This window comes from Chiloscyllium punctatum, chromosome 38 (assembly GCF_047496795.1).
Source record: "Chiloscyllium punctatum isolate Juve2018m chromosome 38, sChiPun1.3, whole genome shotgun sequence".
Lineage (NCBI taxonomy): Eukaryota > Metazoa > Chordata > Chondrichthyes > Orectolobiformes > Hemiscylliidae > Chiloscyllium > Chiloscyllium punctatum.
Genome location: NC_092776.1, coordinates 24,328,071 through 24,344,408, shown reverse-complemented (window position 1 = coordinate 24,344,408; position 16,338 = coordinate 24,328,071). Strand labels below are relative to the sequence as shown.

The window sequence follows — 16,338 nt, the reverse complement described above, 5'->3', positions numbered from 1 at the left end:
AATCCCAGTAACTGTAGACACTGGAAAATTTGTTCTTTAAATTGCAGGAGATGAGCACTGTGTGCACATGTAACCATTCATACATTCCACTCTGAGAATTCCAACCAAACAAACAAACCAGGAGTCCAAACAGCATTCCACATTCTGAGATCGAGAATTGAAATGCAGCTGAAACTGACCTGTATCATTCATCATAAAATAACACTTCTTTGTATCTCACTATTGCCTCAGTATACTATTGTTCCAGAAGATCCTTTGAAAGATTCACTAAATTCATTAGTTGTTGTGTCATTGTCAAAACCTCTTTTAGATAAATCCACATTTTTATTCGATTTGAACAAGTATATAACAACTGTGGAGAACTTCTTCCATCCCCTCTCCAGGATCTGAATAATTCCACTGTGTATTAAATAATATAGTGGAAGTCTTAACATCCTCAAAGGTCATTAGTTTCTGATAAAGTTGCTTTTATGACTGTATGCTCAGTCTGTAGATCCAATAAGTATTAAGTCAATATTTGCTTATCAACTGACCTTTATTCCTATTTTTATTCTTACTTTGAAGGTCATGCCTTCAATATTAGCTTCAAAAAATTGTTCCATTCCTTCACAGTTTTCCATGATATTTTCTCTCAGTTCATGTAGTATTCTGTAATAGCCATTTGAAAATGCAAAGAATACAAATGACTAATGGAATGCTTTATAACTTATCCTCTTGAAAGCTATGCAACCTTTTGATCAGAACATTGACTTTTTGGCATTTTTACACCTTTGCTATTTCATTTTGCTGCTAGTTTCCTCCCTTTGCTAAACATTTCAAAATTCATTTCATAGCTGGAATGAGAACAGTTCTCTGTCAGCCAGCATTTTCCATTTCTTGTCACCTTTGCACCTGTTACTTTCCTCATCGTACTGATCGTCATGATAACTGACATAATTGGACTTGGTCCTCATTTCATGGGAAACCCAACAGTCATCAAACATGGTGCTGGCACTAAGACATTTATTTTGTGTCCCAACCATTTGTATTACATTGCCACAGAGCAAATTACTCCTAACTTCAATTTTTTTGTCTGACACTTGCTGCCCCATTCATGTTCTTTGGCTTATACTCCAAATTAATTATATTACTTGTAAATGTTTTATTGAAGCATTAACTTTTATCTCAACTGTATTTCCTCCCTCAGGTTTTGCAATAAAAGCCTTGCTCATCTCTTCTGAAAGGTTCATTAATCAGTATATTTTGTCAAAACTTTCCATCAATACTCCCTCAAAAAGCACCTTGAAACTAGACAGGTTACATTATTCCAGCGTTCATTACCTTCGTAACATCAAATAAATGACCTTATTCCCAGAGATTATAGCACTGCTTTCAGAACAATGAGAAACCACATTTGAACTGAATTTGCTCTTAGAATAACACTGAGGGTTGTGTGCCTGTTATTTATGGATAAATGTTACAGGAGCTTTAGACAAGGCAAAGATGTATGGCTAAAAGCAAGTATTGTTCTATGAGTTGCACTGCTGCAGTGTAAACCTCAGGTAACTGTTTTCATCACTATTGAAAAAGCTTGAATCTCCTGAAGGAAATGTATTTGCATGAATGAAATCCCCTCAGAGATAATGCATGTGAAAGTACCTTGTTAATATGATAATTGGTAATAACTGCCAACAAGTTTTGAAATTTATTCAGATGATTTCAAAAAGGCTAACCTTTGTATTTGTCATTCCTTTATGTCTCTTCTGTCTTTTAATCTAATTTGTCATTCTGTCTCTTTCTGTATCTGATTCGACTAAAATCACCCACTGTCTTTCACTTCCTTTTCTATCTTAATACTGTTTATTCTTCAATTGTTCAGTCCTACTGATATTGAGTTGATTGCCCTGTTCACACCATTCAAATCCCAGATGCCCTGTTATCTTTGTTGAGCTGCTTTCAGTCATGTGTCAACATTGAAGCTGACAAGGCAAGCTACTGTGTAAAAGGTAAAAACAAGGACTGCAGATGCTGGAAATCAGAGTCTAGATTAAAGTGGTGCTGGAAAAGCTCAGCAGGTCAGGCAGCATCTGAGGAGCAGGAGGAGGAGGAGGAGGACTGTGCCTAACTGTTGACACCCTCAATTAGATGCCACAACAAAATTCTAGACATAATAAACAGAATCTTCCCAGCCCTGGAACAGCATGGGCAATGACTGGTCTATTGGGAAAATATGATGAGATTGTAAAAATATGATACTTGTCATGAGTCCGAATTTCTAGCCAAGGTTTTAAAAGTGTGATGGGAATCTTGCTAACGAGAGGCAAGATGCTTACTATCTCTGTGAAGCAAGCCACAACTCACAAAGCCAATCCAAAATCTGATAGACTTTAGAAAGCTTGGAGCTGAATTCCTTTCACATTCAAATATAAGTATTTGACAATATGCTCTTGTATGCAATGCTGTCTTTCTTGGGTGATGTGAGGGATGGGGATGGGAGGACAAAGTTTTAGTAATCCTACCAGACTTACAACATCCTAAAGCATTGGGTAACATGGTTTGTGCTGCATAGATTGGAATGAGATCCGTTATGTCAAAGGTCCATGTACAGGCATTTTATGGCCCTCGTTATCAGAGTCTTCCATGTCCCACTGTATTGAGGATTGTGCGAAATGGACATTTGTATATGATGTGAAAGCTGACTGCTCACGTTACTGAGGGTCTGTACTGTTTCTGATATTCCCTGCATTGGTTCAGTGGAACTGCTACTAACAGATGCAGCAACTGGAAGTGTCATTGTGACTCTGACTACTGTACAATGAAGGTCGTAGAGTCACAGAGTTGTACAGCACTGAAACAGATCCTTCAGTCCAACTCATCCATGCTGACCAGATATCCTAAACTCATCTAATTTCATTGCCAGCATTTGGTCCATATCCCTTTAAACCCTCCCTTTTCATGTATCCATCCAGATGGCTTTTAAGTGTTGTAATTGTACCACATTCACTACCTCTTCCAACAGAGGAATTGGGCAGGAAGAAATACCTCAGCAAACCCAAGACCAGCAAAAATCTCCAGAAGCCTCCACGTAAAGATGTCACAGCTGGAGGTTCCCTCGGGATGCGAGGAGGTACAGGAGGCCCAGAGGCTATCATCCACTCTGACATTTCCACCAGGTGAGTGAGTGCATTGTGTGGATGTCCTGGGACACCGTCACAGAGCCAGGAGCTGAAGCAGGGCTTGCTGCCTGACGGTGTTGGTGGCCATCTTATCGCAGTGGTTGTCAAGGTGACAGCTGTGACTACCTGACTACCTGATTCCAAGGATCCACTGGGAAACTGTGTGAGATCTCAATCATCAACTCAGCCTGTTACTGATGCAATTTGTATACAATCATACCATTTCATCTAGTTTCCCTGTGATAAGATCAGTGCTGCAGCCTGGGCAGTAGACTGTCACCAGAGCTGGCAGCCTCCCAGGTACAAGATGGTATGGACAGTACACACGTCATGTTGAGAGTACCAAATCATAACACAATTGAATTCATCAAAAGAAAACAGTTCCATTCCATCAATGTATTGACCAATGTATCATCAGGATCCAATCCAAGAAGCCTGAGCCAGGTACATTGAAAGTTACCATGATGCTTACATCCTAAGGACTCTCGGGTTCCTGCTGCATTTCAAGGGCTGGATGCTTTGCAAGGATGGTTACTTGGAGACAATGACTACTCTCTGTAACCTTGGCTGATGGTTCCATTACACAACCAGATAACCCAAGGCTGACTGTACACACAATGCTATCCATTCTTCCATAATGGAGCAGATGATAGGCCTCCTCAAGATGAGTTTCTGATGCTCTGATCAGTTTTGCGAAGCCTTGCAGTACAAGTCAGATAGAGTGTGCTACATGACCATGGCATGCTGTGCTCTGCAGGCAGGCAAAGACAGGAGCTCATGGTTATTGAAAAGCTGGGAGAGTGGCAGGACATTGAGCAGGAGGAACAATAACTTCACCGTGCTAAAGCACAATGGCATCAGGTCAAAAAGCCAGACAAGACATCATTAACACTTGCTTCCAATACATGTGAGCTCTATAAAGTCAAGATTCATTGATTGTAAATTTGTTGTTGGTCAAAAGGCAAGTGATCCCTGGTTAATCCCAGAAGCAAGTACAGCTTTTTTTTTGTCTTTCTTTTTCTGTTGTAAAATAAACATTAACAGTAACAACTGTCTAAATGTTTTCCATCATGTGAAGTTACTATATTCAACAATGATAATTCAACAATTCAACTCTGCTGGGTTTTAAGGAAAGAGATGCATTCCCTTAGACAAGTTCTAACATGTTGTGGTGCTCAGGAAAGGTAGCTTCATGGTTGTAGCTGCAGCTTCACATAAATACAGGAAATAGGAGCAAGAGCCAGTCAGCTCTTCAAGCCTGCTCCATCATTCATTGTGATCATGGTTGATCATCCTACTCAGCACCCTGTCCTATTTTTGCCCCACACCTTTTAATTCTTTTAGCCCTCAGAGAAATATCTTTGTCCTTATTAAATGTTTTGGCCTCATCCATTTTCAGTGACAGAGAATTCCAGAGATACACAACTCTCGGGGGAAGAAATACCCCCTCATCTTAGTCCTAAATGGTCTTCCCCACATCCTTACACTGTGACCCCTGGTTCTGGACTCCCTGGTCATTGGGAACATCCTTTCTGCACTTACAATGTCTCATCCTGTTAGAATTTTATATGTTTCTATGAAATCTCTCCTCGTTCTTCTCAACTCCAGTGAATATGGTCCTAACTGATCCAATCTCTCTTCATACGTCAGTCCCAGGAATCAGACTAGTAAACCTTCATTGCACTCCCTCCATAATCAGAACATCCTACTTCAGATAAGGAGACCAAATTTGCACACAATACTCCAGATGTGGTCTCACTAAGTCACTGTACAACTGCAGAAAGACATCCCTGCTCCTGTACTCAAACCCTCTCACTATGAAGGCCAACACACCATTTGTCTTCTTCACCGCCCACCTCATCTGCATGCTTACTTTTAGTGACTGGTGAACATAGATACCCAGTTCTTATTGCACATCCCCCTTTCCCAATCTATCACCATTCACCTTCCTGTTTTTGCTATCAAAGTGGATAACCTCACGCTAACCCTAACATTAGCGTGTGGGTGGCATGGTGGCACAGTGGTTAGCACTGCTGCCTCACAGCGCCAGAGACCCGGCTTCGATTCCCACCTCGGGCTCCTGTCTGTATGGAGTTTGCACATTCTCCCCGTGTCTGCGTGGGTTTCCTCTAGATGCTCCGGTTTCCTCCCCAGTCCAAAATTGTGCAGGCTAGGTGAATTGGCCATGCTAAATTGCCTGTAGTGTTAGGTGAAGGGTTAAATGTAGGGGAATGGGTCTGGGTGGGTTGCTCTTCGGAGGGTCAGTGTGGACTCATTGGGCCGAAGGGCCTGTTTCCACCTTATAAATAATCTAATCTAAAAAACCCACATTCTGGTTCATGTCAAGCGTTTGCCCACTCATTCAATTTGTCCAAATCACAAAGGTAGTCAATCAGACAGGTAGTTATGTAAAATGCCAATATATTTACTAATGTGAGAATCCATTTCCAATTAACTGCCCGCTGTGCCACCTATGTTCCATGGGAAGCTTTTCTTTTTCATTTATTTTCCACACAAGGGCTATTCCTGGCTGGCTTCAATTTACCTGGTGTCACAGATGGGCATTAAATATGGTGCCACTGGCATGAATCCATGAAGGTCCTGGCAACAGTGAATCCTTCCATTGGTGGTGAAGGCACATTAACACACGTGTGTTCCATTGTAGCATGATGCTTACAGAATGAGCTGAGCAATGGAGAATTGTGTGAGACAATGCACTCGAACTCAGTGAGAGAAACCGTCGCAATCTCCTCAAAACTGACACTAAAAGCTGATGTTTGGTAAAATTCACCCTAATGTCTTTCAATAAAATTAGAAAAATAAATTGATGCTTTTGAAGTAGCAGAATTTTAAAAGCCTATTATATGCCTACATATCAGATAATTGTACAAGAGCCAATTAACTGAATCACACTAACTGGAATATGAGTCATTCTTGTTTCTCAACATTCTTCAGTGGATTTCTCATGTGGTAAGCAAACCACACTAGGTATTTGGTGTTCCAATTAACCATTTGACTGCCAGCTACTATTTCTGCTTGCCATATCTTTTGAAGAGAGATTGAGCCTGAGAAATGGTGATCCTCAGGTATAAATCACCACCAGACATCCTCTGAAACAATGGCAACTTTAGTTACTTCTTTCAAAATTCAAACCCTTTCTGTAAAATAAATCAAACCATTAAACCTTTCAATAAGTTACTGCTATTATTTCCTTTTATGTTTCACCATTTTTTGAAGATCCAAATCTGAAAAGCCAACAGCCACAAACTGGGAAGGTGATGCCTTGTCGTATCATTGTTATAGAGTCATACAACATGGAAACAGACCCTTCAGTCCATGATGACCAAGGTCCCAAACTAAATTAGTTCCACTTGCCTACATTTAGTCCCATATCTCTTTAAACCTTTCCTATTCATGTACCTGTCCAAATTTCTTTTAAATGTTGTAACTGTACCTGCATCCATCACTTCTTCTGGCAATTCATTCCACATGAGAACCACCCTCTGTGTTAAAGAATATTGCCCCTCAGGTTCTTTTTGAATCTTTTCCCTCTTACCTTAAAAATATACTTTCTGGTTTTGAACCCCCCACCATAGAGAAAAGATCTTTGCTATTCACCTTATCTATCCCCCTTATAATTTTATAAATTTTTATAAGGTCACCTCTCAACCTCCCATGCTCCAGCGAAACAAGTCGTAGTCTATCCAGCCTCTCCCCATAACTCCAATCCCCCATTCCCAGCAACATTCCGATAAATCTGAAACCTCCCCAGTTTATTAATATCCTTCCTTTAACACTGTGACCAGAGCAGCATACAGTACTCCAAAGGTGGCCTCACCAAAGTCTTGTACAAACTCAACAAAATGTCCCAACTCCTATAGTCAATGGGGTCTGAGCAATGAAGGCAAGTATGCTCAAATGCCTCTTTAACCACCCTGTCTACCTGCAACTCAACTTTCAAAAAACCATGTACCTAGATCTCTCTGTTCAACAACATCACCCAGAGCCCTACCATTAACTGTATAAGTCCTGCTCTTGCTTGTTTTATCAAAATGCAACATTTTGCATTTATCCAAATTAAATGTATCCATCCATCAGCCTATTGGCCCAATTGATCAAGATCCATTTTTAATCTTAGATAACCTTCTCCACTGTCAACTAAACCACCAATTTTGGTGTCATCTGTAAACTTACTAACATGCCTCCTAAATTGTCATCCAATTTGTTTATATGAATGGAATCCAATAGTGGACCCAGCACCAATCCCTGTGGAACACCACTGGCCACAGGGCTAGTTTGGTAATCAGAGTCCATATGGCTTAATGACAGGCTCTGATTCAAATCCCGCCAAGGCAGATGGTGGAATTTGAATTCAATAAAAATCTAGAATTGAGAGTCTAATGATGACCATGAATCTATTGTTGATAGCTGGCAAAACCTATCTGGTTCACTAATGTCCTTTAGGGAAGGAAACTGCCATCCTCATCTGATCTGGCGTACATGTGATTGCAGACCCACAGCAATGTGGTTGACTCTTAACTACCCTCTGGGCAATTAGGAACGGACAATTAATGTTGACCTAGCCAGCGATGCCCTCATCCTGTGAATGAATTTTTGAAAATTCAAAAGAGAGTTGGGCACCTGCTTAAAATTTAACAAGTTGTACAATGGTCTCGAAGAATGGAACAATTGAGAAATTAAGAAATAAGTTTGGACCCTAAGAACAGAAGAACTAAGAGCAGAATATGCCATATTGGTACTGCCATACATACTTCAACTGCTGGACAACAATATCCCTATTACTGAAACATGTCCTAAAGAAGGGTAGGAATGAAAGTGCATCATTTTTGATTAAAAGGTTTTCAAATGGGAAGAGAAGAGGATGAGAAGGAATAGGTTGTTGCATTATTGGTAAAAGAATATGATGGTATGTTAGAAAGAGGATTGGAAGAAGCCAAATGGGTTGAACTATGAACAAAGCAGGGCTTGGATTGTACACCAAATATTTAGGCTGATACATACGAGCAACTATTTAGGCAAATTGCTAATAAGTGTAGAAACAAATGTTTAAGATTGGTAGGGAATTTAATTCACCCTAGGATTTATAAATTGGCATAAAATCAGTCCAAAAATGATGGAAACAGATTAAAATGCATTTAAAAGGACTTCATAGTCAATGTATATTAAGCCCAACAGAAGAAGGTACTTCTGAATTTAATTTTCAGAATCTATCTGGGGAAGTAGAGGGTGTATCAATAGGAAAGCATGTTTTAGTAGTAGTTATAATTCTATTCGATCTTGTGTTGTTGTCGAAAATGATAAAGGTAGACCAAGAAAATGAATTGAACATTTTAAAAAGGCCAGTTTTACTAGGTTGACATGTAATTTGACAGAAGTTGATTAGAAACAGCTACACAGTGATAAATCAGCTTCAGAGAAGCAGGAAGCAGCTAGCAAGCAGATTGAGAGTGCAGAACAAATGTGTCACCACCAAGAAATTATTAGAACCTAATAGGACACCTGGAAAGTCAAAATGCAGTCCATCAGAGTCCATATGGCTTTATGACAGGCAACTCATATTTGACTAAGTTGCTGGAGATTTTTGTAAAGGTAACAAGCAAGGTGGACAAAGGAGATCCTGTAGATGTAAATATTAGATTACTTACAGTGTGGAAACAGGCCGTTTGGCCCAACAAGTCCACACCGACCCACATACCACCCAGACCCATAATCCTACATTTACCCCTTCAACTAACACTGCAGACAATTTAGCATGATCAATTCACCTAACCTGCACATTTTTGGATTGTGGGAGGAAACCGGAGCACCCAGAGGGAACCCACGCAGACACGGGGAGAATGTGCAAACTCAACACAAAGAGTCACCTGAGGCAGGAATTGAACCTGGGTCTCTGGCACTGTGAGGCAGCAGTGCTAACCACTGTGCCACAGTGCCGCCCAAAAATATCTGGACTTCCCGAGGCATTTGGTAATGTGCCACATAAAAAGTTATAGACAAGAATGAAATCATATAGTATTAGAGCCAATTTATTCAATTGGATCGAGATAACTTGCTAACCAACAGAAAACAAGTGTCAAGATTGTGGCTCAGTGATTAGCACTGCTGCCTCACAGTACTAGGGACCTGGGTTTAATTCCAGTCTCAGGCAACTGGCTATGTGGAGTTTGCACATTCACCCCGTGTCTGCTTGAGTTTCCATCAGGTGCTCTGGTTTTCTTCCACAATCCAAAGATGTGCAGGATAGGTGGATCAGCCATGCTAAATTGCCCATAATGTCCAGGGATATGCAGGCTAAGTGGATTAGCCATGGGAAATTTAGGGTTAAAGGAATGGGGTGGAATGCTCTTTGGAGGGTCGGTGTGGACTTGATGGGACAAATTGTCTGCTTCCACACTGTAGGGATTGTATGATTCAAAATCGGTCTTTTCTGGTCGGCAAGATGTAACCAGTGGGGTATCACAGCAATTGATCTTCAGGCCCAAAATATTTGCAATCAATATTAATAACTTGGATGCAGGCATAGAATGTACTATAGCCAAATTTGCAGATGACACTAAAATTAGATGTGAAAATAAGCTTCAATAAAGAAATAAGAAATTCATAAATGGGTATGGATAGGTTAGATGAATGGACCAAAATCTGACAGCTGGAGTTTAATGTTAATAAGTGTAAGATTATCCATTTTGATCAGAAGAGTAGGAAGGCAACTAATTATTTAAATGGAGAGAAACTTCAGAATACTTCAGTGCAGATGGATCTGGGTGTCCTTGTACATAAATTGCAGAAAACTAGTGTAAAGGTACAGCAGATAATAAGGAAAGCAAATTCAATTTTAGCATTTATTGCTAAATAAACAGTGTATAAAAGTAGGGAAGCATTGCTGCAACTGTACAAGGCATTACTTGTGTGTAGTTGTGGTCCCCTTACTTAAGGAGGGATGTGGTCACATAGGACGCCGTTCAGAGGAGTTTCACTGTATTGATTCCAGAGGTGAGGATTTGTCTTCTGAAGAGACATTGAACAGTTTCGGCCTATACTCTCTAGATAAATGTAGGGAAATCTAAGTGAGATATACAAGATGTTAAAGACAATTAACAAAGTAGACATAGAGAGGATTTTTTCCTTATGTGAGACAACCCAAAATGAGAGGTCATAGCTTTAGGATAAGGGGTAAAAGACTTAAAACAGAGATGGGAGAAATTTATTTTCTCAAAGGGTAATGTATCTGTGGAATTCACTAAATCTAGAGTGTGATGGATTCAGGGACATTGAGTAGATTTAACAGAGATAGTCAGATTTTAGTGATGGGTTGAAGGATTATGGAGAGAGCAGGAAAGTGAAATTGTGACTAAAATAGTATCAGTCATGATCATATTGAATGGTGGAGCAGGTTCATGAAGCTAAATTCCTTATAAATAGAATCCATAGAATCCCTATGGTGTGGAAACAGGCCCTTCGGCCCAACAAGTCCACCCCGACCCTCCAAAGAGTAATCCATGCAGACCCATTTCCCTAATATCCTTTATTTACCTGTAGCTAGTGCATCTAACCTACACATCCCTGAACACTATGGGCAATTTAGCATGGCCAATTCACCTAATCTGCATATCTTTGGATTCAGCTTACTCCTGTTCTTAATGTTCTTGAATAGGATGGAAGAGGCAAGTTCTGTGAGTCAAGAAGCTTACAACTTCAGGTGAAGACATAAAAAGATCAGATGCCAAGCACTCAAATCTGTTGAAAGCCCAGAGAGGCACCAACAAAGTGCAGGGGTAATATTAGAAAGGAAATTACAAAAGCCAAGGAATCAAGGTACAATATTTGCAAATAAAGCCAAAGAAACCCCAAAGATTATATATAATTACATTAAAAGCAAACAGATAACTAAAGGGAAACCAGGGCTGCTAAGAGGTCAGGAAGATGGGCTGTGTGTCCATGGTGACAGCTGCTTTGCTGAACTTATCTGTGGGGGGGTATTTGGGAAGCAATCAGATCAGTCAATAGGAGCTGTGAGCTCCTGCCTTTCTGTATGGTGATTTTAACTGAGTATTTCCTGGAGGTCCTGTTTGTTTTTCAGATTTTTAGTGTTTTGATTTATTCTTCGTTGGATAGCAGCACCTTGGATGTTAATCAACTCATTGAGCTTAACTTGCTTCGAACTTATTTTTCAAAAGCACATTGACAAACAGAACCTCACCTGATTCGAATTGTGTTTCAGCATTGCTATCTTGAAACTAGTATCTTTTGGATAGCTTTACATCAAATATAGGTCTGGACAATAATCATTAGAAGTTTTATTCCATTATTGAGGTGCAGAACAGTTCCTGGTTACCTCGTCCTTCTAATTTGCATATGCTAACTGTCTTAATTAAAGTTTTGCTTGTTAATGATCAACAATTCTTAACTGTAAGTTTCTGCAGCTAATAAGCAACAATATAATCAATTACACGCAGGAGCCGTGCTTTTTTTTGGAATTAAAAAATATCCCCGCAAATTGTCCGTGTTCACGTCGACAGGTGAAAGCAAAGGGGAAAAAAAAACTTGGAAACCACCGCACTGGAATATTTAGCTGGAAAGCCCCGTTCAGACTACGCCTTTAAATAAGCTGGAGCAGGAGAGTCGTGTGCAGGTGCAATTGGAACTAGCAGCAGCCAACAGCTAATCCATAAGAACAACTCTGTGCTGGTACGTCTTTTAGTAAAACATAGACTGTGACACCAATTTATATTGGATTGTAAAGTCTTATTCAGTGTGAACGTAGAAGTAACCTGTTAGTGCTGCAGGTACTAGTATGGGGAGAGGGAGGATTCGAGTTACTAAAAACATTGGAAAACAATGATCTCCCCTGTAATCGTAGGTTTAAAAACATACAAAGTGTTGTCGATTTTTAAAAAAACAACGGAATTATAGTATGTGTCTTAAGCAGAATCTCCGGGCAGCCATTGTATTCGAAACTAATTTCGATGTGTTTTAAAACAGAGCTTTGTGCTTAAAAACCTCCGGAAATTTTTTTTTGTAGTGGATGGTGTTTTGGGTTGGAACAAGTTTTACTGAAGTTTGCTCCACCTGAAACCCTTGGGGCTGAGCCTGCAGTACAACTGGTGATCCAGGTCTGAACGGTGCTATTGGGCTGAAGCTCCCGGTGCAATCCGCCAGATGTGGTGTAAATCCGGAGCGAGGTGGCGTGGGAGTCTCCTCCTGCAAGAAACTCGCTGTCGGCCCACGCCTGAGACCCTCGGTGAATGACAATGACCAAAGCGTGTGTCTGCTGGCTAACTGCACTTTATAACCAGTGCAGCTGGAAGGACCCTCTGAGCAAGCCTCTGAGTAGTGCGGCGACCCTCAGGATCTCAGCAGTACAACTGTACCTAGTAACAACCCAGCTTTCAGCTCCAGCTTCATCGTCCCAATATGGATCACTGAGACCTTTCATGAATGTGAATAGCTCACTGCTGTTCTTCATTATAACGCGCTGTTAGTTCAATGCCTTCTGACACTGATGGACTATTTCGTTAGCATTCGAATACTTCCTCGGTAATTCTGTTTTCATGTCACTGTTATCTCTGATGCAATTTATCTGATAAACTACTTCTTTTCCAGATTATTCCAATTCTTATGAAGAATTTGAAAATGAGTAAACATGGCACAGGTATATGATTTATACTGTTTAAATGATACATTGTTAATTGTTATTTGTACACCGCACCCACGTGTTCTCAGGCTGTTTAATTATAGTTTTGAGTTCAAACTGAAATTCCAAAATGACCAGCATCAGTGGAGGCTGTTTGTCAGTTTCACAAAAGGATACTTCCTCTTGGCACTCACTTGTAAAAACAGAATTGCATTCAGAGGAAATTTGCGCCCATGGAGTGGACTTCGTGGTGTCCAAGTGCACTGTCATTTCCCAACTTCTCTCACAAATGAAATCGGATGCTGTCTTTCAAAAAAGATTCATTAATCATGGCTAAAGATCTAGATAGTAAACTTCTTGATAATAATTAATTTGCTATTAATTCCAGCCTATTAAGGCCATGGAGATGTTACTTGTGAAATGGACTTGGCCTTTAATAGTGCAAATTACAAATTTACATTGTGGCCTTAAGAACTTTGCTTCATTATTTTCAGAAATGCCACATGCCGGGGTTCTTTCTCATCTCCTTTATTGTGAAAGTCAATGAAGATGAAAGTTTTAAAAGTTTGATAACTAGGCTCGATACAAAGATCTACTGAAAATATTTCTTGCTGGTTTTAAAGTTGCCCTCAGTTTTGTCACTGATGTTTTTAGCTTGATTAGCTCAGTTGGCTGAAGAGCTGGCTTGTAAAGCTAGAGCAACACTAACAACCCAGGTTCATTTCTTGCAGCAGCTGAGGTTACCATGAAGATCTCAACCTCTCATCTTGTCCGAGGCATGGTGACCCTCAGGTTAAACCACCAGCAGTGGTCTCTTTCTAATGGAAAGGCATCCCTATGATCCTCTGGGATTATAGTAGTTTCACTTTCACTTAATGTTTGGTATATGATATGTCACTTTTGGCTTTCTGCTGAAATAGAGTGAACTTGTTCCTACTCCTTATGCTCGAATGTGTGTATATTTTTAAAATAGGCAATCGTTTATCGGTGATATTTTATAATGAAGAGAACGATGGTGAGAATGTCATCAGGAAGAATGACATTTGTTTTGAAGGATACTTTACAAAATCACCACCAAGCAAGCGGATTGGAATTCAGGTATGTTCAAGATATTTATTGAAATGGATTGGATAAATTGAATTGGATAAAAGAGAAACCCTTACCCCATTCTTGAAAGCACTGCTGCTGCTATTGAGACAGCTTTCTCCAAAACAACAATCAAAGCTAAATTGCAAACTGAGGAACATATCTGTGCCAATTATTTTGAAGTTTAGCAAGACTTTTGGGCCACATAAAGTCATAGCACAGAAAAAAGACCTTTCAGACCAACCAGTCCATGCCAAACATAATCCCAAATTAAACTTGTTCCACCTCCTTGCGCTTGACCCATATCTATCCAAACATTTCACATACATGTACTTATCCCAATGTCTTTCAATCGCAGTAACTATGCCTGCAGTCACCACTTCTTCCTCTGTAAATTCATTCCACACACAAATCACTGTGTAAAACAAAATTATCACCTCATGTCTTTTTTAAATCTTTCTCTCTCACCTTAAAAATATGCCCCCTACTGTTCAAACCCCCACCCAAGGAAAAAGAAACCTGCCATTATTGTTGTTACCACACCCCTCACGATTTTATAAACCTCCATAAGGTCACTCCTCAACTGCTATGCTCCAGTGGAAAAAAAGTCCCATCCTATCCAGTGTCTCCTTCTAGTTCAAACCCTGCATTCCCAGCAACATCCTCATAATTCTCTTCTGAATCCTTTCCAGCTTAATAATATCCATATTATAGAATGTCCAGAATTGGACAGAGTACTCCAGAAAGGGCCTCATCAACATCCTGTATAACCTCAACATGACATCCCAACTCCTGTACTCAAAAAGTCTGAGCAATGAAAGCAAGCATGCCAAATGTCTTTTTAAATCAACTCTGTCTACATGTGATGCAAACATCAAAGAATTCTATATTTCAAAACAAAAAGAAAATGTTTGGCTTTTATGTTATATTTTATATTCACATTAATGAACTTTACTTGAACATTTAAAATGTAGTTTTTTTAAATATTTGAAGGGCATGTTCTATTATGACAATGGACAGACAGTATTTCTAAAGTATGTATAATGGCTTGGTTTAATGTTTGCAGACTTAAAGAATGAACTTTCCTTTGAAAGAATAACATTGATGAGCTACAAACACATCACTAAAAGTAATTAACTTGGCTATGACTATGGGTTACATTCAAATCAGAACAGTATGCTGTAATCCAAGAATGGCACTGCAGTTATTTTCAGTTTATCACAAGTTGACAAAACTAATTTCAGAGCTGTTGTCTTGAATTATGTCCAAGAATTGGTGAAAAATGAAATACTGCTTGTAAACTGCAACCTTACTGCATTTTATATCATTGCAAAAATCTGATTTCAGATCAGAAAAGCTGACATAAGTTAAATTTACAATATTTTTACTTAAAATTCATACTATTGCCAACAGTTCAGTAGGAATTCAGCATTCTTTACATACTTATGAACATAGATTTATTAGATACTGTCCCAGTAACATACTGAATGTGCAATTAAAGTGTACTTAGAGTGAGTTTATTTTAGTAGATGTTTGACATTACTGTGAATAATTTTATTCTGTTCTTTAGACATCATGGAAAAAAAGATACTTTGTGTTGACAGCAAAGGACAATGAGCATACCTTGTATTATTTCAAAAACCAAGAACAGTGCAGAAAATTGCCTCCACATGGAAAAATACATATCGACAAGTAAATATTTAATTTTTTGATCCATTTCACAGAATAAAACCTTTTTATTGCTTTGTATAATATTCATAGAGAGATTTTTTAATATGCTAAGTTCTTCGTGAATCAATTTATTTATTATTCTATTATGTCATATTTGACTATTGAATCCCAATTGGCAGTTTAAACTATGATTGCCAAAAAGCTTAAATCTTCAAAGAGGTATTGATTCAATTTTAGGTAGGAATGGACCCTCTAACAATCCAATATGCTTGACACCTTTCCGACCTATATAAGAAAAATACACTTTAAGAAATGTTATGTTTGACCATTCCATCAGTAGTAGCATTCAAACCATCTTTCCACTTTCAGTTTACAATGTAATTTATTCTTTTCCCTTTTGGATTTATCTTGCAAAAATCCAAATACAGTATTGAAAGCAGGCCAAGGCCAAATTAGAGAGGTCTAGATGAAATAACAGTTTCCTTCAATTTCATTCCCATAAAATATTCGCAGTTTGCCCTTCTCTATTTTTTTTCAATAAATGTTATAAATGTGAGGTTTTATGAGGTTGTTATGTTTTGGGACAGTTTTTGAACATAGGATAAATTAAAGGGGTGGGGACATGGGCATGTGATTGGCATCAAATCTGTCTGGTTTGACATATTTTCTAATCAACCTGTTCAAAGTTGTTAATACAACTACAACACGATACAACAGCCCCTAAACCTGCCTGGTTTGATTTTATCAAATGGTACAAAATACAATCAAACAGTT

At 39.1% G+C, this 16,338-nt stretch overlaps 1 protein-coding gene across 1 annotated transcript in view; it reads left to right on the top strand.

Annotated features, from left to right (window-relative positions):
* The first annotated feature begins 11,785 nt into the window (after positions 1-11,785).
* The window catches only part of LOC140463713 (pleckstrin homology domain-containing family S member 1-like), a 28,141-nt gene continuing 23,588 nt past the window's right edge, over positions 11,786-16,338 (top strand). Inside the window, exons 1-4 of the mRNA XM_072558063.1 lie at positions 11,786-11,861; positions 12,777-12,825; positions 13,781-13,905; positions 15,464-15,585. Of these exons, the coding sequence (XP_072414164.1) occupies positions 12,792-12,825; positions 13,781-13,905; positions 15,464-15,585 (281 nt within the window). The 5' untranslated portion in view covers positions 11,786-11,861; positions 12,777-12,791. The remainder of the gene's footprint in view (positions 11,862-12,776; positions 12,826-13,780; positions 13,906-15,463; positions 15,586-16,338) is intronic.